Consider the following 27666-nt stretch of genomic DNA (forward strand, 5'->3'; position numbering starts at 1 on the left):
ACTGTGCTTCACTACTAGTTTCCAAGAAGGCAGTGTCCCTAGACTGAGAAGATTTAATATTTTGTTGGTAAGGTTTTTGGTCAGAACCATGATTAGGAAAACCATGAGCTAGAAGACTTGTTCTAGGGATACAAAATGTCCTGCAGTGTGACAGATGATGCCACAGGACGAAAGTCCCATAATACACAGGACTTCTGAGTGTCTTGCTGAAAATTCAGTGAGTGAAAAGGATAATTATCTCTGAGACTCGAACCTATCTTTGTTAACATACAAAGACAAAGCATTTTCCCCATGCTTTTAATGTACTTTGAGGCCGGGCTCAGTGGCTCATGCCTGTAATCCTAGCACTTTGAGGCCCAGGCTCGCAGATGGTTTGAGCTCAGGAGTTCGAGACCAGCCTGAGCAAGAGTGACACCCCGTCTCTACTAAAAATAAAAAGAAATTATATGGACAACTAAAAATATATAGAGAAAAAATTAGCCGGGCATGGTGGCGCACGCCTGTAGTCCCAGCTACCCGGGAGGCTGAGGCAGGAGGATTGCTTGAGCCCAGGACTTTGAGGTTGCTGTGAGCTAGGCTGACGCCACAGCACTCTAGCCCGGGCAACAGAGTGATACTCTGTCTCAACAACAACAACAAAAAAAGACAAAATGTACTTTGAATTTTCTAGGAACATATATTGTACTTTATTTTGTTTGTAACTCATTAAGAGCTTTGGACTATTTCAGGAAATAATGTCATCAACTCACCCCAGTCAGTCTACATTCCTAGCTCCTGCATTCAAGGTGCATCTACACATACAGGTACAAGCATCAGAAATCTTCATTATAGCCCCTAGTGTAATCGTGCTTAAACATGTACATATTACAACATAGGTTATTGTCTTTATTTTACCTTTATATTACAGTTAGGGCATTATATATTATTTTAAAATTATGTGAGTAAGTATATTATTTATTGCTATAAAACAAAGTACCCCAAAACTTAATGGCTTCAAACAAACATTTATCACACAGTTTCTGTTTATGTACCAGCAATCTGGGTACAGTTTAGCTGGGTGCCTCTGGCTCAAGGTCCCTTATGTTGCAGTCAGGATGTTGGCTGGAGCTGCAGTCATATCTGAAGTGTTGATGGTGGAGGATCCATTTCCAGAATCACTCACTCGATGTTAGCAGGATATTGGACTAAGGGCCTCAGTTCTTTACTAATTGTGTCCCAGAAGCCTCCCTCAGTTCTTGCCACATAGTCCTGTTCTTCTCCATAGGACAGCCCACAACATGGCAGTTGCCTTCCTCCAGAGCAGACAAATGAGAGAACCCAAAAGGCAGAAGTCACAGTTTTTTGTAACCTAATTTTGGAAATGACATCCTATCATTTCTGCCCTGTTCTTTTCAGTAAGAGCAGCCCACACTCATGGGGGGATTACATAAGGATGAGAATATGAGGATGGGGAGATCATCAGGGGCTGTCTGAAAGGCCACCTACCACAGTAAATTATATTATCTGTGAATTTCACTTCAGAACAATGAAGAAGACATTATATTTGTTATTTAAGGAGGGTTGTTGTGTCTGATTGGGTTGAGAACTGACGTTAGGCAATAATCAAACGCTGGCCTTGTCCAGGGGCTTGGGTATAAAACATTCAGAGTGTCCACTATCAGAGGAGTAGATAGGTAAAATGTGCTGGACGCACACCAAGGAGTATTATGCAGCAATCAGAAGTGATGGACTAGCAACATGGACAGAACTTAAAAACAGTGTTAAGTAAAAAAAAGTAAGAAATACAATGAGATCTACAACACAATACCATTTATGTAAATTAAAAATACACACAAAACAATATATTTTACAGGAACATATTTTAAAAGCATAGACATTAAACATATTGGAAAGGTTGCAGTGTAGGAGAAATGGGAATAGGGATAAAGGGAATAAATAAGTAAAAGTGAGGATCTTTGGAAAGGTCAGTTGCAATAGTATGCCATGAATTGTGGAGCAGAAATAATTCAATCCTCTGAACCTGAGATCCAAAATATAAAGTGGAAAAAAATTGTGATGAGCAGAGCAGAAACAAAGCACAGAGAGTGAAAAGGCATGGTGTGCTTCTACAAGATGTTCCAGGTGGGTTGCCAGAACCAAGTTTGTTGGGTGGGGATGCAGAAAATGAGGCTGGAATTGGAGTGTGAAAGGCCTTAAATGTTCTCTTCAGAGCCTGAACTTCAAACTGCAAAGTTCTTGGGAGGTCTTTAAGCAAAGGAGTCGCATGACAATCTTTTTTAAAAAGACCACTTTAGCAGGGAAACTACCTAGGATGAGAGATGATTATAATCTGAATTAAGGCAAAGGGGAAGAAGAAAAAGGAACTGATTTAAGAGAAACTTTACAAGATCCAGTTTACAGGACTTTGTGACAATGAATCTGAGAGCTATGGACAGAGAGGTTTATATCCAGATGCATTGAATGTTATTAATGTAAATAAGAAAGAAAAAAGGGAAAGCAGTTGGGGGTGGAAAGAAATGAGTTTAGTCTGAGTTTGAGACTCTAGATATGTCCTACAGACTGATGGAAGTACAGGCCTGGAAATCCACAAGAAATTAGGAAGAGAGAAAATGATACGGGAGACATCAACACAAAGGTGGTATTTTAAAGACTACATGGGAACAAAAGCAAGAGAGAAGGGAGACAAAGGGCAGATCCTTAGAAACAGTACATCAAGGAGAGAGAAAAGAAAGAAGGAATGGCATAAGAAGTAGGAAAAGATAAAAGATGGATGAAGTGGAGGAGGAGGAGAATAATAATATACTTTGGGGCGGGGCATGGTGGCTCGTGCCTATAATCCTAGCACTCTGGGAGGCTGAGGCACGAGGATTGCTTGAGACCAGGAGTTTGAGGTTGCAGAGCTATGATGATGTCACTGCACTCGAGCTGAGGTGACAGAGGTAGACTATGTCTCAAAAAATATATACTCACATACATACACACACACACACTTTGGAAAACAAAAAGTTTCAAAAATAAACAGGTAATCTGGAATGCTCGGTGCTACAGAGATTTTTTTTTTTTTGGAGGGTCTCATTCTGTTATCCAGGCTGGGGTGCGATGGTGTGATCATAGCTCACTACAGCCTCTAACTCCTGGCCTCAAGTGATCCTCCCACTTCAACCTCAAGTAGCTAGGATTACAAGTGTGAGCCACCGCCCCTGGCTCTGCCACAGAGATGAAGAGATAGAATGATTTAAGAAAAGGCCTTAGATTTGACAATTAAGAGGTAAGAGAATAATCTGCTGAAAATAGTTTGAAGGCAGCGGTGAAGATGGAAGCCAGATAATAAAACAATTAGTTAAAGAATAAGTGTTAAGAAAAGAAGAGAACTTTTATATGAGGAATGTGAGTCCTTTTAAATTATTGGGCCCACAAGTGTGGTGGCTCACACCTATAATCCCAGAGCTTTAGGAGGCTGAGACAGGAAGATTGCATGAGCCCAGGGGATTACCATGAGCTATGATCTCACTGCCGCACTCCAACCTGGGCAACAGAGTGAGACCTTGTCTCTGAAAAAAAAATTATCGGGCCTAGCGAGAAATTAAGATAAGACCTAATGTCCTTCTTCCCCTTTTGAGCTATGTATTCATCTCTTGAAACTGCTTGCTACTGCCACAAGTAGTTATAAATTAACCTAATAATGTCACACTGGACCTATAACTCACACCCTACAGCTTAATGATGCATAGCTAATCACTAATCAATGTTACTTCTGTAAATAAACCAGTGAGAATTCCTGACAAACAACTGTGTATGAGCCCACTCCCTGTCCTCCTTTTTTACCTTTAAAAACCTGCTTGTACCATTCTACCTGGCAGCCATGAAGAAAAAAAAACTGCTTGTAACAAACGCTGAATGGAGCTCATATCCAAGGTTACTTAGGGCTCAGTACTCTGCGCAGCTGTCCTCACTTTGGCTCAAGTAACTCTTTACATTTAGTGCTTCAGCCTCTTCCTTTTACATTGACAGTGTATAGTTGGATACTGAAGGGTAGAAAAGCAAAAAGAGGAAAGTAGCCTTAAGAGGGCAGTAGGATCAAGGAAAGCAGACTTTGAATAAATGATTACTGAAGGAATGAGGCTGTGAACTTGTCCCCGACCCTTAGCTAATTGGTCAGAAAAGCCAGATTTTAATTATAGCAAAAAAGGGGAATGAGCTTTTAAAGAAAAGGTTAATGAAAAAAGAGATTTGTTCACAAAAAAAATGGAGTCAGCAGAGAAGCAGACAGGTGTAATTGATAGAAGGGAGAAGTAGATCTGAGTTGTGTGAGAATAATTTGGAAGGAATGGCAGAGGTGGGATTATCAGAAATGAGGAAGGCAGGGGGTTAGGTGGTGGGCTTGAGACAGGTGTTAGTGATGGATGGGAGAAGACAGGCAGGTGGCACCAATCAGACTCTAAATCCAGACGGAGGCTTGCAGTCCCACCTTCTACCTCCACTGCCACTCCTCCATCCCAGGGTGTAGACTCCCTATTAGTGAAGTAATGTCACTTTTAAAATGGCTTTCAGAATTTCCACAATAATCTTATGCAGTCTTTAAAAAATATATTTTTTAATCTGTCTGGGTGTGGTGGCTCATGCCTGTAATCCTAGCACTCTGGGAGGCCAAGGTACAGGACTGCTTGAGCTCATGAGTTCAAGACCAGTCTGAGCAAGAGCGAGACCCCATCTCTACTAAAAATAGAAAATTAGTTGGGTGTGGTGGCATGTGCCTGTAGTCGCAGCTACTCAGGAGGCTGAGGCAAGAGGCTTGCTTGAGCCCAGGAATTTGAGGCTGCAGTGAACTATGATGATGCCACTGCACTCTACCACTCTACCCAGGGCAACAGAGTGAGATTCTGTCTCAACTAATTAGTAACTAATTAATTTTTTTTTTACTGAGACACCTTTTCCTTCTTGAAATATTATGTAGTCTAACCATTTGCTTATTTCCCAAATAATGCTCACACTCCTTGGTTAAATAGGCAGGTTCTGAGGTCAGATGGATTGAGTTTGAAATCCTAGCTATACCCCTTATCAGCTGTGTTACCTTGAGACAACTTAATTGACTTCTTCATAAATTTCCATTTCCTCATCTGTGGGATGGGGATAAATGTATTAAGGCTTAATGTATTAAGGCTTAAATGTATTAATACTCATAAGGTGATTTGGGTAGCACCTGGCATATATTAAACATAAGTGTCAGCTTTTTTTATTCAAGAACCTACCTTTCACCATTGTCTTCTGCTGTTCTCCTTCTTGAACTCTACATTCCAGTTCCACAGGGTCATATTCAATTATTTATGCAATAAATATTTATCAAGTACCTGCAAAACGTTCAGCGCTTGCTAGAGGACTGTGGATAAAATGGAAAACAATGCAAATGAATCTCACAGTATAGCAGGAGAACATGAATTCAGCACATATTGTAGGCTTTGGAAGCTTATGATGGGAGAAAGAGACCCAAGAAGGTCAGAGAAGCCTCCCTTGAGTAAATGAGGTTTGAGCTGAGACTTGAAAGATGAATGGCAATTAGCCAGTGAAGGAAAGAAAGGGTGAACTATGCCCTAAACTTATTCTGTACTTTCCCTTTCTAGACCTTTGATCACCGTATTCCTTTCCCACTAGAATACTTTTCCTTTCTGCCTATTAAAATTCTTCATGCCTTTCAGGCCCTGCTATAATGTCTGCTCCTCAATAAAGGCTTCCCTGAGCTCTCCAGCTGAAAGCAGTTTTTCCTTTATATTCCCACAGCAGTTAGTTTTCATTTTCCTTTGACGCTTCTCACTTTCTACTGTATTTTCTGGTTATTTATACACACAGCTTACCTTTTTCTACAAAATCTTAAACTTATTAAGAACAGAGTCTGTTTCTCATTCATCTTTGCACTCCCAAAGGCTAGCACATTCCTTAGATTTAGAAGTTCCGGAACAAATATTTGTAGCATAAATTAATGCCTGTTTGACATCCCTTTTCAAATATGTTGTAATTCAAATGAAGCTATTGTTGCAAGTTGTGCCTTTGAGACTAAATTTACTCTTTGGTTAAACCAGAATGCCATAGTCATGGTCCCCATGACTGATTAGTGTTCACCACAATGACTAAAACAACCCTAACAAATAGGCCACTGTTCTTGACTGACAGGCATTTGGCAACAACTGCCAGTTCTCCAGGGTAGGCTGCAATGACCTGAGGAAGGACTGTATGAATTGAGAGTACAGTGGGGCTCTATTTATTTCTGGCAATTGGGCTACAACAGCCAGTGACCCATGCTTTGGCCTGATGTGAGACAAGACTGCAGGGGATGGGTGGCAGTGAGGCTTTTTAGGTTAACAGAAACATTAATGCTTGTAACAAAATCATCAAAGATCAATATCAGTGGAAAGCACTGCAATTTCAGGCAGTGTGATAACAAGAGTAAGGGAGCTTTGAAGTTAGACCTGGGTTTGGATCCTAACTAGTTATGTGATCTCACCCAGGTGCCTTCCTTGAGCACCAGAATTTCTCATTTCATTATTTATTTATTTATTTATTATCAGTACCCAGGAGAGCCAAACATGTTTATTTTAAAGACAGGGTCTGGCTCTGTTGCCCAGGCTGGAGTGCAGTGACCCAATCATAGCTCACTGTAACCTCAAACACCTGGGCTCAAGCGATACTCCCATCTCAGCCTCCCGAATAGGTAGGAGGACTACAGATATGCACCACCACATTGGGCTAATTTAAAAAAAAATTTTTTTTTTAGAGGCTGGGTCTTGCTATGTTGCCCATGCTAGTCTCCAACTCCTGGCCTGAAGCAATCCTCCTGCCTTGGGATTACAGGCATGAGTTACCTTGCCCAGCCCAAGATTTCTCATTTAAAAAATAATCTTAAAAACAGTTGTGAAAATAAAAGATAACGTTTTTACAAAGCACAATGCCTGTATTCTATTAAAATGTGTTTATTCATCTATCTTACCCAACATATTTTGTTCTCTGAGGGCAGGGACTTATTTTTGCCTCTATTCCTGCAAAATCTAGCAAAGTACCCAGCACATAGTAGACACTGGTAAATACTTTCTTTTAACAAATAAGCAACAACAACAATAGCTAATATTTATAGAGCACTTACTTCATCGCAGATATTATAAATAGTAATTCTCTTAATCCTCCAACAACCCTAGAAAGAAGCTACCATTAAAACCCAGTTTTACCTAGGAGAAAACTGAATGTATTTTTTTTTAGACTATACATTCTTGGCCAGGTGCAGTGGCTCTCACCTGTAATCCCAGCACTTTGGGAGGCTGAGGCAGGAGGACCGCTTGAGCTTAGGAGTTCGAGGTTACAGTGAGGTGTGATCTGGTCACTATACTCCAGCCTGGGTGACAGAGTGAGACCCTGACTCTAAAAAATAAAATAAAATATAATTCTTGATACAATGAATTTTGAAATAAAAACATGGTGAGATTCACTCTATTCAATAAAAAAGGTAAAATATAATATAATACATGAAAAAGAAAAAATGTGGTGGAGAAAGAAGAAAGAAAATAAATGTAAAAGCGGGAGAAAGAGTAAGAAGAAGAGAGATCCATGGAAAAAGAAGACACAGAAAAGAATAAATTTTGAGCAGAACAAAAAAAATATTCAATCAGAATAAGATATTGGACATTATCACTGTCCTTTAAAAATAGTATTTGGCCCATTAATCATTCTTCCTACTTCTTAAACTTTGATTTCTTAAACTTTATTCTTAATCTCTGAGAGTGATAGAAGAGGAAAGAATTACCTTTCAGAGCATGACAAACATTGGAAAGATTTTCATCTTAGTAAAAAAATGGGGAGATAAAGTTATCTCCAAAAAAGTGAATGGCATGAGCAAAAATAAGAGGGAAAAAACTGTATACAATAGTCTTTTCACAGGCAAAGCTTAATGTCCACCTAGGGCACAGTGGAAAATGCTGCCAGAAGGCTTTGACTAGCAGGCTAAGGAGTCAGACATCATTCAGCAGGCATGGTTGCTGTTAAAGGAAACAGCAGATGTTGCATGAAGAAAAATTTTCTAGTCCAGAACTACTGTGTATTATACTGGGCAGTCCTTACCCTAAACTTCATTTGCTTTATTTTATGTTTTTGAGACAGAGTTTTGCTCTGTTGCCTGGGCTAGAGTGCCGTGGCATCAGCCTAGCTCACAGCAACCTCAAACTCCTGGGCTCAAGGGATCCCCCTGCTTCACCCTCCTGAGTACCTGGGACTACAGGCATGTGCCACCATGCCCAGCTAATTTTTTCTATATATATTAGTTGTCCAGATAATTTCTTTCTCTTTTTAGTAGAGACAGGGGGTCTCACTCTTGCTCAGGCTGGTCTTGAACTCCTGAACTCGAGCGATCCTCCCGCCTTGGCCTCCCAGAATGCTAGCATTACAGGCGTGAGCCACCGCACCCGGCCCATTTGCTTTATTTCTATAATAGGAATAATAAGGTAGTTGTGAGGATTAAATAATATCATATGACAAAGTTTATTTGCTTTGAAAATGTTAAAATGTTATAAAAATATAGGTCTTCATTGTTGTGAAGATTTAATTGATGCTTAAAGAACACTGAAATTGTAACCTCACTAGGGTGATGGATGTAGGATTAAAAAGGGGGCAATTTGAATGACATTTTGAAAAAAGAATTTGATTTTTAAAATTTTACACATTTTTAACTTGGTTATTAGGAAAAAGAGATATTAAGCATAGAAATGGGAAAACAGAGGGAAATGAGTTTGGCTTTAAACAAGCATTTCAGATGTTAGAAGAACATCTGTTAGAAACGTAGAACTGTTGGTGACACCACTGGGCAGCAGAAGTAAAAACAAAAGAAATGTAGGACAGCCAGCAGATGGCACTGCAACAGAGAGGCGTAGAGTCCCTTTAGGTCCTTGACAACCACTGCAGGCTGGTAACCTTAAAACTTCAGCCTCGGGAGACTCAGTGTTGCACTTTCGTGGGACTCTAATAAAGCAGGCTGAATTGTGTGAAATTAAGGATTTCAGTTTAAAAAATCAAATCTGTAGTTTTGTCTCCTTCACCCTAACCCCATCTGACTGTCTATTGTCACGTTGTCCAAGTGTCAACGTGTCCTCAGAGAAGCGCTGACCAGATATCGCTGATGTCTGGCTAACGTGGCCGAGGTGCCCCCAGCATGAATTAAGTACAGGAGATAATCGATACTCTTCTGATATTTTAAGGAAAAGTCTGTACAAACAAGGCAATTATCTAAATGTTTCCCAACAACGTGGTCCTTTAGGATATGAAATATGCGACTTGTTTTTGTTATAAAGTTCCTTGATTCATTTGGAAACTTTAGGAGCAGGATGATTATCTAGATTTCCACCAGGAAAAGCCGCGCAGCAAGGGCAGTCCGGAGGCCGCAGGGGGCGCTTCTTGACCCCTGGTGTTGGGATTCGCTTAAGTGGAGGCCTGGAATGATTAGTACCTCTCGGTTGCAGGGGGCTGCTGCTTTTATACACACACACACACACACAGCAGCAGCAGCAGCAGCCACAGCGCAAAATAAAGTACAAAACTCCAAGCCTTTACCTTTCCAAACACATAGACTCAAACCTGTCAGGTTGCGCCCCAGCTCTAACTCCGCAGGGGCACGCAGAGAAGCCTTGGTTACCATGGCCACGTAGGAAGCCTCCAGGATAGCGCTCTTCTTACCCTACGGAAGCGCGCAGGCTCCCTAGCTCGCCAATCGGCTAGCCACCCCTGATAGCGTTCGGCGCTCGCCTCTGGGCCCCTGCGCCTGCGTACTACGGCTCCTGCCCGTCGTCGCGGCCCGGATCGGGAAGTGTCAAGCGGGAGTGGGGTTTCCCCGCCTTCGCCGCTACCACCGCTGAACGCAGACCCTCTACCTAGTTCCAGGCCCATCCGTCATGACGAACGGTGAGAGCTGGTGCCCTGAGCGGAGGGTTGGCGTGAAGGAAGAGAGGGAAACGTGGCGGGCGGAGCCAGGACTGACGTGGTCGTTCTCCCCGCCCCCTCCCAGCCCGGCCCCCCTTGGCCTCTCGGCGCCCCTAACTTATGTTCCCTGCACCCCTCCACGCATTCCCCCTTCCTGTATCCATCTAGGACTCCCACCCCATCCCCCAGTGCCTTTCGTGCCCACACCTCGAGTCCTCGGTCCCCATCCTTTTCGTTCCCTTTTCTCTTTCCTAGAAGTTCTTTCTGGCCCTTAGGGAGGCCAGCCCCGGTGGAACTACTGCTGTTGAGACCCAGGGAGGAGAGAGGATCCTCCTCCCAGACCCCTGCGTTCTCATACTTTCGGACAGTAGGCTTGTTGAGAGGACCGAGAAATCACAGAGAATATCAAATCCCACACTTTTAGGGGTAGGTGAATGTAGACCTCCCCAAAAGTTCTTGTTTTGAAAAAATGCCAGGAAGCCTTCTCTTGTTTGATTCCTAAGTCCTGGCTGGGTGATCCCATCTGGAGACCCTGGCTAATGTTACAAAGGATGGATTTAGACACTGCCTCTTCCAAAGGATGTGGCAGTTGCCACCCTGTTTATCGGACCCAGTTTTCCAGGTCTCTTCATACACTTTATAGACATGATTTCCAAACAGAGCCTTTAGAATCAGCCCACAGGAAAGGAGAAGGCCTTTTAGGCAGTATAATTTGAGGGGCTCAGGAAAGCATTTCTCAAAGGTACGTTGTCCATTGGCCTACCACTGAAGACTTAAATTTCACCTCCTTGTGAATTTTGGCACTGTCTGCAAAAGCTTATGGGAGAAAAAGAGTAATACGTAAGGGTATAGTTCCTCGAAAGAACTTAGTGTATTAATTTACTGGATCCTTTCTTATGTGACAGTTGTGAGACAGGGAGGTAGATAGTGTAGTCTAGAACTAGGAGACACTAGTTATACATAACATTCACTTGGACCTTCCTGGGAAGTCAGAAGTCTCAGGATACTAAACACAGTAAGAGAAGGGACATCACCTAAAGGAAAATTTAATCTAAACCAAGAAATAAGTGAGCAATCTTTTTGTTTGTTTGAGACAATCTCACTCTGTCGGCCACCCCCGCTAGAGTGCAGAGGCATCGTCATAGATCACAGCAACCTCAAACTCCTGGGCTCAAGCAATCCTTCTGCCTCATCCTCCCAAATAGCCAGGACTACAGACGCGTGCCATGTCGCCCAGCCATTATTTCTATTTTTTGTACAGACGGGGTCTCGCTCTTGCTTAGGCTGGCCTCGAACTCCTGAGCTCAAGCGATCCTCCTGCCTTGGCCTCCCAGAGTGCTAGGATTACAGGCGTGAGCCACCACACCCAACCAAGAGAGCAGTATGACACATAGTAATTGCTGAATAAATTTTAGTCATTCTCCCCCCTTCCCCTGCCTTTGTGGTCCAATATCTTGTCTTTTTTTGCTGTTAGTGATTCGTTGTGCTTACCTGTGCAACAAATAACTTGGTTTACATGTGTAAGAAATGGAACTAAGAGCTTAAAGCTTTCCACTATGTTGAATCCTCAGATTTTTTTTTTTACAAGAATCTGTTGTTATTCTAGCAGAAGTTTGGTTTGTAAGTAGAATATCATGCATAAAGTGTAAGGTAAGTATAGGAAAATTGTAGTCATGTGTATTTTAACTCCTGTAGTTTCCTTTAAGCTTTATTTTTTTTGACTTAACATATTCTTTACCAACAGCTGCAGATTTGACAGACTTGGCTATCTAGTTCTTCTTTATCATTTATTATAAATGATTTATAACAATAACATGTTTAATTCTCTGTGCTCAGTCTTTAAGGATTCTTATGCCTCTTTCAACCTATTGCCAACACTGGTTATTCCTGGGAAGCTAATTCTATCCACATAAACTGATGCACTCTGCCCAGGATTTCTAGTTTTTTGAAAGGTAAGAGGAGGGAGGAGTGAATTTGTTCATCCCTGTACCCTTTGGGATGTCTACAAGCAATTTCTGAAGAACAATAAAGTAACCTTCTTAATCCTAGGACCTTGGTTCCCTCTTGTCAAGTGTTGGCATTCCCACTTGAGGTTATCATTTTGTTATCATACCACACTCTGTCCTTCTGAGAATTCTCAGGAGAATTCTCACCTGTCACAAGTGAAATTCACACCAAAGGTTTTCTTTTCTTCTCTATGTAACAGTGTACTCCTTGGATGGGATTCTGGTATTTGGTTTGCTCTTTGTTTGCACCTGTGCCTACTTCAAGAAAGTACCTCGTCTCAAAACCTGGCTGCTATCAGAGAAGAAGGGCGTTTGGGGTGTGTTTTACAAAGGTAAGGCCATGTCTGGACAGGGAGAGGAGATTGCCATCTCCGCACAGTGTGGTGCTAGAAAGTGGGGGGTGGAATGGTCTGGGACTGTATTTGGTTTCTCTTTTAGAAAACATCCTGAGATCAGGTCTGAGAGTCTGCAAAATTAAATAATCATTTTCCAAATTTGAGGGAAGAGGTAAATATTAAAGTTTCCTTTTATTTAAAAACATAATTGTTTATTGTAGCATCCAAGTAATTTTAGTATTCTCCATGGAATAAAAGTATCCAAATTAAAAAATTTTAGGCTGGGCTGGAATTCCTCCCTTCAGTGGAAGAAATATTTTTCCACTAAAAATTTTTATGATTGTCTGTGAAGGGTAAGGTTTGATTTAATTGACTCAGATGCTTTTTTACTTTTTATTTTGGGCACATTCAGCTGGAATCCTACTCACCTAAATCTTTTTTCAAAAAAGGGCAAAATATGGCCAGGCAAAGTGGCTTTATGCCTGTAACCTCAGCACTTTGGGAGGCTGAGGTGGGAGGATTGCTTGAGGTCAGGAGTTTGAGACCTCGTCTCTGCAAAAAATTAAAAAACAATAATAATAATTAGCTGGGCATGGTGGCACATGCCCGTAGTCCCAGCTACTCTGAGGAGGGTGAGGAAGGAGGATCACTTGAGCCTAGGAGTTCGAGGCTGAAGTGAGCTATGATCGTGCTGCTGCATTCCAGCCTTGATGACAGTGTGAGACTCTTTGTTAAGAAAACCTCAAACAAAAATGTTCCCAGGTCCTTGAGACCCTCGATAAGTCTCTGCATCTGTGACTAGAGATTTTAAAATATCACCTTGAAAATGAGGACTTTTGTGAAGAGCAGGATGTGATTTCTTTTCTCTTTTTACTTTTGCCTGCTAGCTGCTGTGATTGGAACCAGGCTGCATGCTGCTGTGGCAATTGCTTGTGTTGTAATGGCCTTTTACGTCCTGTTTATAAAATGAATCCCAAAGTATCCAACTCATCAATTGCCAACCAAGGGGACGAGGATGAAGAACGTGTTGGAGGCCCGGACCCGGTGTAGGAGAGTTCAGCTAAAATTATCAAAGTCCCCAGGATGACACCACAGTATCTGCCCCTGCCACATGTGAGGAAAACTCCTTATGGTCATGAACATTATATATGCTTCAGGGGACTCTACAAAGCCAACTTCCTTTGATCTGTGTGTAAATCAGTCCTTGGCAGAGTGCATATAATGTCCAGATAAATTATACCCCTCGGTGATAAGATTACATACCTTCTACTTAAAAACCTGTCACCTATTTTGTTCTTCACCCCCTCATCAGGATCTTTTCAAACTGAGGCTCGTTAGGGAAGGAAATAGGCTGTGTTCAGACATCTTGGGAGGAGAGATAATTTTCAAGACAAGACTTGACTGTTTTTTACCGTTTCATTTGGATCTGGCAAATTGGGGAGGGAGTGTTGGGTGGGAAACAGGACTTACGCAATGCCAAGAAATTGTTTGGCTTTGGGAATTTATCTTTCATATACCCATCTGGGAACATAAGTGACAGACATGGCCCTGTTGCAAAAAGAGAACAGATGAAGTAGCTGTGCTATGTGCTGGTTGTTCAAGAGTTTTGCCAAGAGAACCTGGGACTACATAAAATTTGTGAGTTATCTGTGATGAGATCAGAAAGCAGTGGCTTAGACAAAAAATTTCTGTTTGTCAGTATCCCCAAAAGGAGACGTGACTCGATCAAATGGTATATGAAAATTAATCAACTCTTAGTGTTTCCTAAAGTCTTTTTATATTTTCTAGATTACTTTGTGCTAAATACTTCTATTCAATTTGTAATGCTACCACTAAGAGAAAAAGAAACTATTGAAGAAATAATTGTTTAACATATTAATATTTACAGTTAGAGTAGAAGAAATAAATCTAGTATATTGATTCATATACTAGTGAATTCATCTAGTATAAGAATTTATTATAATGTTAAATGGAAGTTTTGTCATGTTCTAAAAGATACAAACTTATTTTTTTGTTTAAGTCTGGGTGGTTATGGCAATTTTTAGTTGATTACTTGTTTTTCTTGGCCAACTCTTAATTTTCTTCATATTGCAGTGCTCTGTAGTTGTCTCTGGAAATTCTATTTACTGTAAGAACATGAGAAATTCAAATGAGAGAAGTTGTTGATATTCATTAGCATGTTTGGACAGGACAGAGGATACTTGAATAAAATGAGAGTGTTTCCTGAAGTAAAGGAAAACAGAGGTTTGCAATTCAGATTAAAGGGCTTTGCCATGGAGTATAGTTGACTGCTGAGCAAATCATTTTAGATGACTTCACATTTGAAGGGAAGACTTCTCCATTCCATCGTCCTTATATCTGCAAAAGGATCAGTTGTTGGATTTATGAAGTCTAGAACTTCTCTATTAAAAAAAAATGTAGCTCTAAAATTAAATTATTATAAGTAAGCATAGACATAGGTCTTCCAGTTGAATTGTCCATTACAGTAAAACTTAACTGTGGGCAAGTTAACTGTGGTTGACTCCTGTGTGGCAGTAAATTGTCTTTTGTCTGCTTCCTCCAGAAGAATAAAAGCTGCTAAGAAGTTTAGATTCTGAAATATGCAGTCTAGTGCTTTGAGGGTTTCTAGAAGTATAGAAAATCATCAGTGAACACTACATGTCTAATCATCTCAGAGTTGTGGCTGTTATCTCTTCAGGAATTGGTCCACAGGGTAAATTTCAATGATTCGTGTATTTTCCATTGTCATTTGTGAGGACCTTTCACATGAGAGAAAGGAAATCTAGTGGAACAAGAAAGAAGAGTTACACCTTGTGGGTGTGAGTGTGGGACCTGTTGGTCAAAGGGAATGTCCCTCCCTGGAAACAGGTTCAGCATGTTTTGCACTTGTTATTTTGTAGCTTTAATGACTTTTGTTTTCTAATAGGGTTAATGTCTGTAAGGTTGGTGCTTAGAGTTGCTTCATATTTTAAACTAGTTCCATTCCACAATTCTAGTTCAAACCAATTTTTATAGCCTCCTGGGTGGGTCATCTTGACTTAAACTCTTGAGTTGTTATATTTTGAGATGTCTTCATATCAGAATGTACCAAAAAGTGCACAAGGCGAAGGTGATTTATAGCAGGAAACAAAATACACAGCTTATTTCATTTTTTGACTTTATGTAAGCAGATAAACAGAAACTTGTTTAACTCATTACTTTGGTTGATGTGTCATATATTTTTGAGTAAAAATTATAGGAAGTTATTCTGCTGGGGGAGTTTTTTAGGGGTGGTGGAATGGGGATGGCGGTATTGCCTCAGATTCAAACTGGCATCACCATAAATACTGTATGCCAAAATGGAATGAAGTCAGCTCCCTTTTATAGTTGAAATACAATTTTTTATTCACCATTGTATGTACAAATCCTTGAAAATAAACTTTCCTTCCCTACAATCTTTGTCCATTTTATTTGTCACATGCTGAATTTATTGAAATTTTTTCAATACTCCCGAGGGATCTGCCCATAGCATACCTTTTTATTAATAGTTCACATCAGTGAATACCATCATTCCTATTTTCATGTATATGTATTAGTAGGTTTCGAGGTGTATTAAATAAGGTAGCACTCCCAATACATTTTACCCATCACTGCTGTTAAAATACAAGTATCGTCTGCTATGATCATGCAACTACACTCCAGCCTGGGTGACAGAACAAGACTCTGTTTCACAAAAGCAAAAAAAGGAGAAAGAAGGGAACTGAGACATTAAAATGGTGATCTCTAATATGAGAGGAGCTAATTATACTTATATAATCCCTGTTATTTTTCACTCATTCTGGAGTTTGAAAATAAGATGTTTTAATAGATGTGAACATAAAGTTTCAGCATTATGACTGCCACAGCATCAAATTCTGGGCAGCCAGAGAGAGCGGGGATACGCCTTTCCTACCTTTACCCATTTCACAGATACCCTGACTATCTAGTCTTTGGGTTTAAATACTCTATTTCTCACCTTACGTTTCGGTAAAATCATGTTTGCCTTCGCCCTTAGGAGGAGCTCCTGGAGGAGCCGATGCGCTGCTTGGTAATGACCAGGGGTTGCTGTGTCCATGGGAAAGAAGTCATTCACCTATAAATCTCCTGAAGCTGAACCATCTCATATCCAGAAATGGAATATTTAAAAATTTAAGACCAACAAAAATAAGTCAAGATCAAAGAAAAACTATCCATATAGATTAAATACGTAGCTTACACAAAGATCAAAAGACAACCACGATTCTAAGAGATCAGTCACGCCTCGCCCTGGTTCCCCTCCCAGCCACGCGAGGGCAGCAGCGCGCGCTCCGACCCGGCGCCCGCCTGCGCGCGGTGGTTCCTCCCAGAATCCTCCGAGGCGCGGGAGGGGCCGGAGGGTTTAAAAGAGGTCGCGCGCTTCCGGTGCTGACGGGAGGGAGAGCGGCCTGGGGCGAGGTTGTGAGTGCGGTGCCGTGGTGTGGCGTGGAAGGCGCGTGTGGGCCGAGTGTGCGTGGGTGCGCGAATGTGTGCGTGTGCGCGAGTGGGGCGTGCTAGGCGAGTGTGCGCGCCCGCCCCTGCGCCCCTCCCCCCGCCTACACCTTGATCTTATTTGATCGGGTGGTGGCCCCCGCCGCGCCGGGCAGGCCCGAAATGAAAAGCTCTCCTCCTGCGAAGCCCCCTCTTCGGGGCGCTGTGCAGCGAGGCCCCTTGGGCGGCGGCAGCGCCGCGGTCTCCGAGGTCCCGGAGCGGGTCCTGCGGGGCCCGGCGCTCAGAAGTGATGAATTGATCAGATAGACGAGGCCGGGCTTGTCCCGGGCCGCTGATTATCGAGGCGATTCTGATCTGAGCCCGGCCCCAGGCCACGGCCGCCGGGGGCGGGGGGCGAATGAGCCCTTGCCCTGACTCTGGGAGCTGGAGCTGGAAGGTGACAGCGGCCTTGTTCACCCCTGCAGTTTTTCTTCCCTAGCTCCCTCTCTGTTTTACTTTAGACTCGGCTTGTCTTATGATTCATCGTGTGATATCAACACTGGAGCCCCCAGGCCTAAAGGCACTATACAGCGTCTACTGCTAAGGGATGTATTAATATATACACGTGTGTGTGTGTGTGTGTGTGTGTGTGTGTGTGTGTGTGTGTGTCTATACACGTAAATATATCAAGAGAACCCGAAGAGTTTATAAGACTGCAGATTCTGGGGACCCACCCGAGAGTTACTAAATTAGAATTGGGGAGGTCTAGGAATCCATATTTTAAAAGCTAATAAATTTTTTGATGTTCAGTATCTTAACCTGCATGAGTTGATTATCCAGGGAGTCACCCCTCTTTGTCACCTTCATCCATTTTAAATAATGAAAACTGAAACTTCATATTGCCATTTGGCACTGGATGCTATAGTAATAGATTGGAGGGTCCCAGTGGAAAGGGACTGGCAGTTTGGTTTAAGGACCCTGCCTGCACCTTTGTACCTGGAAGAACTCCTTTCATATCTGAATTATTCAACAATGTATATGCCATCAAACTTAATTAGAAATGAGAATTTATTGTATAGTATTCTAAAAGGTCTGCCGCTCTTGTCCGATCTTTTTTTTTATGATACAGCAGGTTCCTGTGAGTGACTTGCAATTTTAGAAACCATATTAAAGCCTCAGTTTTTAGGTACCTTCAAACCCAAGCACCAGATTTCGAACCATGTTTATAAGAATCAGGGCAATGTATCACAGCACAAACTGACACAAAGAAAAAGGAGTTCACTCCCAGGCAAGGAAACGGTAGCAGAGTTAGAAATTGAACAATGGGCCCACATGGTGGCTCAGGGCTGTAATCCTAGCACTCTGGGTAGCCAAGGTGGGAGGATCGCTTGAGGTCAGCAGTTCAAGACCAACCTGAGCAAGAGCGAGACCCCATCTCTACTAAAAATAGGAAAAATTAGCTGGGCATGGTGGTGCAGGCTTGTAGTCCCAGCTACTTGGGAGGCTGAGGCAGGAAGATTGCTTGAACCCAGGAGTTTGAGGTTGCTGTGAACTAGGCTGACACCATGACCTTCTAGCCTGGGTGACAGAGCAAGACTCTGTCTCAAAAAAAAAAAAAAAAAAAAAAAATCCCAGTAACACAATTGTGAAAAAAATTAAAAAACAAAACAAAACTGAACAATGGCAAGGAGTCAGGACCAGGGAGATGGAGCCCTCAAGGAAAAATAGAGCCCAACAGATGACAAAAACCAAGAGGTATGAAATTTAAGTGTGACCTTAGCAAAAATATTAATGCTACTGAGAGCTGCTGAAATTATGTTTGTAAGCTCATTGAGAGAATGGGCTATGTCCGTTCTTGTTTCCTCAACACTTAGTGCCTAGCAAGAAATGTTGAATGGATGGCTCTGTGTGGTTGAAGTGACTTCAGTTTACAAAATGTGAATACCTGCGTCCTGCCAAAAACTGCTATTCTGTCCTAAATCTTTATCTTTTAAGGTAAAATGACTTTTCCAAGTTGCAAGTGTACCCAACAGGAGTAGGTTCTAGAAGTTGGGAGATTTCCTTCCTGTATTTTAAGAGTAGTAAAGTGACAACTCGTAGTCCATGGGTAACAGACACTTCATGCTTCATCTTGCACAAATGTATTTAATGGAGGTGGGCGGCAGGATGTTGCACTATAATTAGTACAGGGGCCTGTCTACCTTAGGTGGAGAAGAAGCCACCATCATTCTTTCGGGAGTAACCTCCATTGGTAGCTGCAGTGTGAGGGGACACTGTGGAGAAAGAAGAGGGAGTGGGCTGTGAATTTCAGATCCTTTGCCTTTTCTGGGAGCCTTTAAAGACCCATACATTTGTGGGTACTATGGAGAAGGTTCTTGTAACAGCTGAGGAAACTGGCATATAGAGGACTGAGGGGACGTAGTTATAGCTCTTCCATTCCCAGGTTTCTGCCCTTGCTATCAGTGTTTGTCCAAGACCTAAGACTGAGATAAGAGGCCCTAAAAAATGGAATTACTTTCTTAGCTCTATAGTTGGCATGATCCCTGGTATTAGTATGATATGATTAGTATAAAGTGCCAACTTAGTTACTGCTTTCCAAGACCATCAATCCCTGATTTTCCGTACAAGCCATTCACCTCTAATCCCTGATTCCTGGGTCTATTTAGGAAGACTGCGTTGCCCCATCTGCCCACCCAGTCTTCTAACCCTTACCTATGGATCCCTGGATGCTGTGGATGGACTCCTTCTTAGGATTGATCCAGTGTCTGATGTTAGCCCGGGAAGTGATGGGGGGTGGAGAGGGAGGGGGTAAGAATTCTCCAGGAAATTGGATCTTGCTGATTCTAGAAGATGGTGTGGGTAAAAAGAGAGGAGAGAGTGAAATCAGAGAGAAAGGTGAGGAGGGAAAGGTAGTGGCATACAACCTCAAAAATAAAGCAGCCAGGCTGGGCTCGGTAGCTCACGCCTGTAATCCTCACACTCTGGGAGGCAAAGGTGGGAGGGAGGATCGCTTGAGCTCAGTTCGAGACCAGCCTGAGCAAAAGCAAGACCCATCTCTACAAAAAATAGAAAAATTAGCCAGGGGTGGTGTTGAACACCTGTAGTCCCAGCTACTCAGAAGCTGGAAGGCTGAGGCAGGAGGATGGACAGAGCCCAGGAGTTTGAGTTACAATGAGATATGATGACGCCACTGCGCTCTATACTCTGGCCGGGGCAAAAGAGTGAGACTCTGTCTCCAAAAAAAAAAAGCAGCCAAAGGCCCTTTTTACCCTCTGTGGAGTTAACCAAAGATTTTGTTTATGTAGATGAGCACAATCTTGGGGGGGGTTTGTTCATTTTAGACAATAAAATACAGAAATTTGTATACAAATGAGTACCTGCTGATTGTTACGCCCAGGTGACATTTTACCTTATGTGATTGGATGGCAGCATTCTTAGGGTGGAGAGGCTCTGCCTCTACCACTTACCCACGAGTATCCTGGATGGTCTCCTGGTGTAACAGTATCTCATTTTTGTTCTTGAACACCCCAGTGTTGTGGTTGTACAAGGCTGCTAGGCGGAAATCCAGGTCATCCTTGGGTATCTACAGAAGTCAATTACCCCAGGGTTAGCTTGGCCACCTGTGCCCCTGCTCTAGGGAGTTCCGTTGGACTCTGCTCTCTCAAAAGTATAGTGAAGGCCCTTTGGGGCCTGAAATCTACCAAATCCTTACACACTAAATTGTACATGATGACTTTACTTTTGTCAATATGGAATTGTTGTCTACATGGTTAGATCTAAGGAGTGGTGGCCTCTCACTGGAGACATGGGAATCATGTCCCTGTCTTGGGCTTAGTGAACTTTGTATCATTTGTGTTTATGTTCAGCTCTTGTTTTCATCAAAAGAATGGGAAGGCCGGTAAAATGGTTTGTTCCAGATAACAGCTTGGAGCAAAACTCACTTCCCAGAGGCCAAATAAATTGGGCTTTGGATTTGGTAGGATCTTGTGTTGGGGACAAGAGGAAAGGTACTGAAGCAGTCAGGGGCAGACCTAATTTTCAAAAAGGATATTAATGATCTAGTTAAGTGGAGGTAAAGAGAAATAGTATTTCAATGCTAGGTACCTCGGGATCAAAAAAATAGATATCCCGCCTCATGGAAGTAATTGTGGGAGTTAAGCTGAGCCGCCTCCAGGGTTCCTCTTGCTGAGCAAGGTGAGTTGGGTTCTTGTAGGGCAATTTCTGCAAAAGAGAAACCATATCCAGGATGACCTGGTTACAGGAGTCCTTGCTAATGTAGCTTCACCGACATCCCCTCATTCCACCCTGTTTTGTTTTTTTTTTTTTTTTTTTGAGCGACAGAGTCTTGCTCTGTCACCCAGGCTAGAGTGCCGTGGTATCAGCCTAGCTCACAGCAACCTCAAACTCCTGGGTTTAAGTGATCCCCCTGCCTCAGCGTCCTGAATAGCTGGGACTACAGGCAAGACCTACCATGCCCAGCTAATTTTTTTCTATTTTTAGTAGAGACGGGGTCTCCCTCCTGTTCAGGCTGGTCTCGAACTCCTGAGCTCAAGCAATCCTCCTGCCTTGGCCTCCCAGAGTGCTAGGATTACAGCCTCCGTCCTGTTTTATTTGAGTCTCAGAGGGACATCTACAAGGACAAGAATGATACGGGGCAAGACTTCCCAGGCTTTTGATCTAAGTGTTCTTAGTGTGAAGCAATAGAAATGGGCCAGGAATACATGAGAAGGGGTGGAGTGGGACTAGGGTGGGACAAAGGGTGGGAACAGATAGGAAAGATGATGAGCTCAGGTTTCAGTGTCCTGAGTTAGAAGAAAAGTTGAGACAGTCTAATGCAATTCACTGTAGAAAACTGGAAGTGTGTAACTTGTTGGAGGAGAACTCAGAACAATTAATATAGATCTGAGGCCATCCCAGTACTAGTTGAACCTGCAAAAAGGAGTCAGACCAAAAGGGAAAAGCTAGTTCATAAGGATTGCACAGTATAACTGAGAGTGGGGAAGGACCCCAAGAGGGGCAATCGGAGACAAAATCAGGACAATGCAATGTCTAAGCAGGTAAGAAAAAGATTTCAATAGGCAGGGAATAGTCATTGATTGACCGCAGGAATGTCAGAAAAAGTCCACTGGGCATTCAGTCCTCTAATTAAAACCGAATAATCATGAATGTTAAAAGCATATAACTGATTTCTTCATTACATGTAAAATGCCATATTGTTCACCACTGTGTCCCCAGTACCTAGCACAGTGACCTGGCACATGGTATTCAAAATTGTATATTGAGTCCATTACTGAATTCCAATGAATACAATTACAACCTATTAGAAATCACATTCAAGCTCCTTCCCCACAATATGACAAAGTGCTGTGTGAGTCAGCTCAATTAAACCTTAATTGAGGCCAGGTGCAGTAGTTCACGCCTGCAATCCTAGCACTTTGGGAGGGTGAGGCAGCAGGATTGCTTGAGGCCAAGAGTTCAAGGCCAGTTTGAGCAACATAGCAAGATCCTATCCCTACACAAAAAAATTAGCCGGGTGTGGAGGCACACAAGTGTAGTCCCAGCTACTCAGGAGGCTGAGGCAGGAGGATCGCTTGAGCCCAGGAGTCTGAGGTTGCTGTGAGCTGGAATGATGCCACTACACTCTAGTCCTGGCAACAGCGTGAGACCCTGTCTCAGAAAAAGAAAAGGAAAAAAAGAAAAAATTGAACAGTATGCGCCAGGCACTGTGCTATCACCAGAGAGATGAAATATGAAAGAAAGAAAACTACAACTACATATGATGCAAGCATAGGTTTAATTATCTTTGATGTGACTACTTAAGGCTCCTCATCTCTGTGAGCAGAAGGATGAGATTATCTGTATCTTTCACTGAGAAAGTCAAGATTGTCAAGCACAAATGCCATCTTCACATCCACTTTCCGTCTATGTCAGGGAAAGGGAAGTCCCTTTTATTCAAGAGTGACCTTTCCTCCCTGGCCTCAGCCATTCCCTGTGCTTCTGAGACCTGCACCATTCTGCATCCTCTCTTTTCTGAGTAACCACCCTATCACCTTCCCTACAGAACCAGACTTACTCGAGAGCCAACATTTCCTATGGCCACTTCCCCCCTGTTCCCATCCTCTCTTCAGCTTACTGAAGTCTGGCCTCTGCTTCAAGCGCCCACTGAAACTGCTCTTGCTAGTGACCAATGATGTCTGAGTCCAGGTCAGTGGATTCTTTCTAGATCTGATCTGATTTCATCTCTGCAGTTTCCAGCACCACAACGCTGACTCCCTCAAATGCTTTCTCCATCCTCTGTGGGCCCAGCTCCTCCTGGTTTTCCTCCTGCCTCTGGGTTTTTTTTTTTTTTTTTTTTTTTTTTTGAGACAGAGTCTTGCTCTGTCACCTGGGCCAGAAAGCAGCAGGTGTCATTGTAGCTCACTGCAATCTCAAACTCCTGGGCTCAAGCAATTCTTTTGCCTCAGCCTCCCAAGTAGCTGGGATTACAGGCACGCACTTTGATGCCCAGCTAATTTTTCCATTTTTAGTAGAGACGGTCTCGCTCTTGCTCAGGCTGGTCTCAAACTCCTGGTCTCAAGTGATCCTCCCACCTCAGCCTCCCAGAGTGCTAGGATTACAAGGTGTGAGCCACTGCACCCGGCCTCTGGCTCTTACTTCTCAGCCCTTCTGGGCTGTGTTTCTCTCTGCCCCTTAGATAGTGGTATTCCCCAAGGGTCTGCCTTTCTTACGCTCACATTCACTGGAAGAGCTGACTCCCTCCCATGGCTTCCAGACATACATCTTCAACCCGGAACTCTTAACACTGTTGTCTACTATTAATCTTCACTTAAATATCCCTCAGGCACCACAAAGACATCTGCCTCATTGATCTCAACATCTTTCTCCCCAAACCTGCTTCCCTGGGATGATGCATGTTAGTGAATGATATCAGTTAAACCTAAGAGTTATCCTAGACTTGTCCCCTCTCTTGGGCCCATATCCAGTCAGCGAGCAAGTCCTATCAGCCCGGCCTTTGGCATCTTTCTCACATCTGCACCTTGTCGCCATCCCCTGTGTCACCGCTGTAGATCCGTTATTCTCTCCCCAGGAGATCGCTGCACCTGCCTCCTCGCTGATCCCTCTCGTCTCACTCTCATCCTGTCCAGTCCACTGCCACTTGTGCTTTCTAAAACACTTATCTGATTGTGTCACTTCAGTGCTTAAAATCCCACCACGATTCCCCACATCTCCAGGATGAAATCCCAGCTAACTCTCATGATGCTCACAGCACACCCAGCCCACCAAGGGCACTTCTTCAGCCCCTATCACTTCACACCTCCATGTCACACCTACACTTCAGCCCTTATGGACTATTTGTAGTTCCCCAAACAGGCCACTCTCTCTCTCTCTCTCTCTCTCCTTTCCATGTATTTGCACCTGCTGCTTCCTTTGCCTTGAATGTCTGGTTCCTGTTTCCTTTCTCATAACTCATATTCTGCCCTCTCCCTCACCTGGCCCAACTAACTCATAATTGGATGTCCAAAAGCCACCTGATCTGGGAAGCTTTGCTTTAAGTTCCTGGTTCTCAGGGCACCCTACGTGTGTCACAACACATGTGCTATCGTGCAAGCATGTTTTTTTTACTGTTGTTGCTGTTGGTCCATCTTTTCTCCTAGAGTTCCTTGAGAGCAGGAGCTATATCTAAATGATGTACATATCCTCAATGTTTTGCAGAGTGCCTGGTATATAGTAAATAATAAATATTGAATAAATAAAAGGAAGCTCTTGGATACTGTTATTAAGCCACAGTTACCGTTTAATTCACCTTATTTTGCACCACTTCAAATACCCCAAACACTTCTACCAGAAAAAAGCTCATCTAAATTTCCAAATCACTGACCACAATCACGGTAAACACACACATATACAAACACATTGCTGCATTAGCCAGAAGACAGAGACAATGTGAAGACAGACGTATAAAGCATGACCTGGTGGCTCTCGGAGGGTTCTCTCCCACTCCATATGTCCATTTCTCTTTAGAGAACAGTTTTCCAAGCAGGGAAAAGGGTAACTTGATTGAAAGTGGGTCCTTCCATTACTTCTGCTAATCATTGCTTTGGGCTCTGAGAGCCCCCTGTTCCTCTAGACTAGAGCTCTACTTTCCTCTGCTCAAAAGCACCTCTGAAACGTCAGAAGACCTGAACATGGGGACAAGGAGGCAGTATCCGACTCAATGTCTTCACCAGAGTCCTTTATCTTTCCACTGCTGCCTGTCACACCGACAGAAAGAAGACTGCCAGCGACCCTACTGGGGATCTGCTCAAGAAACCACAGTACCTTGGAAGCCCGCGGTTCTCCCAAGTAGGAATCATCGTTATCTAACTTAGCGTGCTGCAAAGGGTCCCGGGTGGGAGGCATGGTTAAATGTCCAACTAGACGTTCTTATGAGGGATGGGAGGCCAGCGCAGGCGCTGCACAATCTTGCCGGCGGAGGATCCCGGGTCCCAATTGTTTGGAACGCCCAGTTTCTGTTGCCTGGCAACTGCCCCGCCATCTGTGACCCAGATGAATTCCCTTGGAGAAGGGCGCCACCTGGCGGCCCAACGCGGGAGGCCCCTCGGGAGGAAGTTACTGGAAAGAGCCGCAGACCGTGCCAGGGAGCCCTGAATTTGCACTCCTGAGCCTCGGTTGAAAGGCGCCGGCCTCCCGCCGTACAGGACTTATGGAAAAGACTTCGGCTGAGGAAGGACGTCCTAAAAGATGACCCAGAAATTTCCTTTTCTTCGCACGTAGCAAAAGGCTTTCCTATTTTCAAAGCAGTGAGAGAATGAGGATGTCAAGAGACCAGAGAGCCCACGTGTCGTGCTTGGAAAATTGCCAGCTAAGGCAAACTCTCCTTGCTTAAACTCGGTTTACCTACACGAGTCTGAGAGTTTCTCAGAGAGCCAGTTGCAAAAGCACGATGCTTTTGGCGGGGTGGAAGTAAGATCTCCAGAAGCGGCTTTTGCAGTGGGTAACACGTACTGGGGTCACTTGTGTGGGCGACAACTTCTGGAGGGGAGAGACGGCCTCCCAATCTTCTTTCAGTCCATACGCCGCGTCTGCAACGTTAGAGAGGTTCATAAATGGCCCCAGGCGCGAAAGGGCAGTAGAAAACCGGAATTTGTCGGCAATGGTTTGGAGGCTGTTTCTACCGCGTTCTTTCCACGAGCCCTGGATCCGCCTGTTGGGCCGGTTGCACCCCGCGGTTGCGCGCACTGCCACCCCGCGCGCGCCAGCGGCGGCGGCTGCCATGGCGACCGGCAGGTGAGCGGCAGAGGCGCGCGTGGTCCCTGCCCCACCCGCGCGGAGCGAAAGAGGAGGCGGTTGTCAAGGCGACGTGGGTAGGAGGAGGAGAGGACGCAGGGAGGAGGAAGGATGGGCGGCCTTGGCGTAGCCGCAGGGAGGTGACTGAAGCGAGCCCAGCCCCTTGCATCCTCCCCCTGTGTACCTCCCTCCCCTTTTTTTCCGCCTGCTGCCAGCAGAAGCGGCGGCCGCAGCACCTGAGCCACTACTCCCGCTCACTCAGGACAGCGCGATGGCTGAGCCCGGGCACAGCCACCAGCCCAGTGCCAGGGGCAGGGGAAGGAATGAGCGGCACACAGTCCGGCTTCTGCGGCTGCTGCTCTGGGCTGGGACCGCCTTCCAGGTGACCCAGGGAACGGGACCGGAGCTTCACGCCTGCAAAGAGGTACTGCCACCCCCTGACCTGACCCCGCTTAGGTCACAAAAATATTGGATCCAGGCAGAGACCTTGGAGGCCGGGCGCAGACAGTTTCAGACGCCACGGAGTTTAGGTTTCTTTGGGGATGAGGCCGAGGGGGAGGGAAGAGGAGCAGAGCGGAGCACAGTGGCGTCATGAGAAGGCCAGCCCCCTGGAGGACTCACGAAACAGATCATCCTCACAGCTTGGGGTGCTGAGCTCAGCGAAAGGTCCCAGCTCCAAGAGGAGGAGTGACCTGAGTCCTTGGACTCAGAAAGAGGGAGGAAGAAGACATGAGTTGTTTCCCAGCTGGGGTGAAATCTCCTTAAAAGTGGTTGACGACAAAAGACTATGTACAGAGAAACAAAATAGAAAGAGGAAAGGAGAGTAGTGGGATAAGAAACACGTTAAGAGGCCAGAAAAAAGTAGCCGAGAAAAGTAGAAGTCCCTGTGGTTTTATCATGGCTTCAACAACAGTGTCCAGGTGGGAGATATGTGAGAGGGATGGCAGGATCCCATCAACCCTCCCATGCCTCAGTATTAAACATCCAGGTACCTTGCAGGCTGAATGTGGGTCCTCTTCACAGCTTCGTCCCTTGCCGGCACACTTTGTTTAGTGTACCTGACAGCACGTAACCCACCTTTGTCCTGATTTTGAGTTCTTTAATATCTCATTTTCTACCAGTCTTTACTCTTCTCTGGACTTCTGCTAACATATGTCATAAGTCTTTTTCAAGGTATTTACAAACTGTTGGCAACAGAATTCAGACAATAGACAGTGAATGTTTTCCAACAAAAATGTCTTTTGAAAAGTCTTTTTGGAGGGACACGAAAAGTTTGTTTGGAGTAATCAAACTAAGTAGCTTCTATATTATTGAAATAACCATATTTGGTTGTGCTCTGAGTAACCTTTTTTTAACCATATGGCAGAGGCAACAGTAACTGCATTGTGGAAGGCAAAATAAAAATTCTGTTATCGCTGTGAAACGTGAAGGAAGACTTCATAAAAAGTCAAGAGTCTAGCTCTGTGAATGTAATCCCAAATGTCAAACTTGGGTAAGGTTTTGAGATGTTAAAATATTTTTATGAGTTGTTAGTGTTAACTGATTAGCAACAACAACATTCCCTGTGGAGGTATGTTAGTATAAAGGTGTTCTATGCATTAGACTGTCTACAACATAGCAGATCA

General features: G+C 43.8%; 3 protein-coding genes, 1 long non-coding RNA gene and 1 other non-coding gene across 10 annotated transcripts in view; 3 read left to right on the plus strand and 2 right to left on the minus strand.

The window, feature by feature from the left end:
* Nucleotides 1-695: 695 nt before the first annotated feature.
* On the minus strand, nt 696-9927 carry LOC123634985. Of its 2 annotated transcripts, none has more exons than XR_006734030.1 (3): nt 9583-9927; nt 5250-5377; nt 696-1288 (listed from the first exon to the last, which is right to left on the minus strand). It is a non-coding gene; the product is annotated as an uncharacterized LOC123634985 (long non-coding RNA). The 2 variants fall into 2 exon arrangements; XR_006734031.1 differs by lacking the exon at nt 9583-9927 and adding an exon at nt 7281-7316.
* TMEM167B (transmembrane protein 167B) lies at nt 9786-16522 on the plus strand. Of its 3 annotated transcripts, none has more exons than XM_045546697.1 (4): nt 9786-9930; nt 12155-12347; nt 13177-13402; nt 16323-16522. In XM_045546697.1, the coding sequence occupies exons 1-3, from the start codon at nt 9921-9923 to the stop codon at nt 13337-13339; spliced, it is 366 nt and encodes a 121-aa protein (XP_045402653.1). In that variant the 5' UTR covers nt 9786-9920; the 3' UTR covers nt 13340-13402; nt 16323-16522. The 3 variants fall into 3 exon arrangements, with proteins under 3 accessions (XP_045402653.1, XP_045402652.1, XP_045402651.1); XM_045546696.1 differs by having other exon boundaries at nt 9789-9930; nt 12155-12286; nt 16323-16503; XM_045546695.1 differs by lacking the exon at nt 16323-16522 and having other exon boundaries at nt 9789-9930; nt 12155-12286; nt 13177-15723.
* A 188-nt stretch (nt 16523-16710) lies between these two features.
* LOC123636332 lies at nt 16711-17132 on the plus strand. The gene has a single exon (XR_006734511.1). It is a non-coding gene; the product is annotated as a small Cajal body-specific RNA 2 (non-coding RNA).
* Nucleotides 17133-18878: 1746 nt separating this feature from the next.
* On the minus strand, nt 18879-25291 carry CFAP276 (cilia and flagella associated protein 276). Its single transcript, XM_045546698.1, has 5 exons — nt 25073-25291; nt 20858-20974; nt 20221-20336; nt 19466-19596; nt 18879-19026 (listed from the first exon to the last, which is right to left on the minus strand). The coding sequence occupies exons 1-5, from the start codon at nt 25151-25153 to the stop codon at nt 18956-18958; spliced, it is 516 nt and encodes a 171-aa protein (XP_045402654.1). The 5' UTR covers nt 25154-25291; the 3' UTR covers nt 18879-18955.
* An 809-nt stretch (nt 25292-26100) lies between these two features.
* ELAPOR1 (endosome-lysosome associated apoptosis and autophagy regulator 1) overlaps nt 26101-27666 on the plus strand; it is a 74691-nt gene continuing 73125 nt past the window's right edge. For all 3 annotated transcript variants that reach the window (XM_045546700.1, XM_045546699.1, XM_045546701.1), the window contains exon 1: nt 26101-26465. In XM_045546700.1, the coding sequence (XP_045402656.1) occupies nt 26313-26465 (153 nt within the window). In that variant the 5' untranslated portion in view covers nt 26101-26312. The remainder of the gene's footprint in view (nt 26466-27666) is intronic.

The sequence above is a fragment of the Lemur catta genome, chromosome 3 (genome assembly GCF_020740605.2).
Source record: "Lemur catta isolate mLemCat1 chromosome 3, mLemCat1.pri, whole genome shotgun sequence".
In the NCBI taxonomy this organism is placed as follows: domain Eukaryota; kingdom Metazoa; phylum Chordata; class Mammalia; order Primates; family Lemuridae; genus Lemur; species Lemur catta.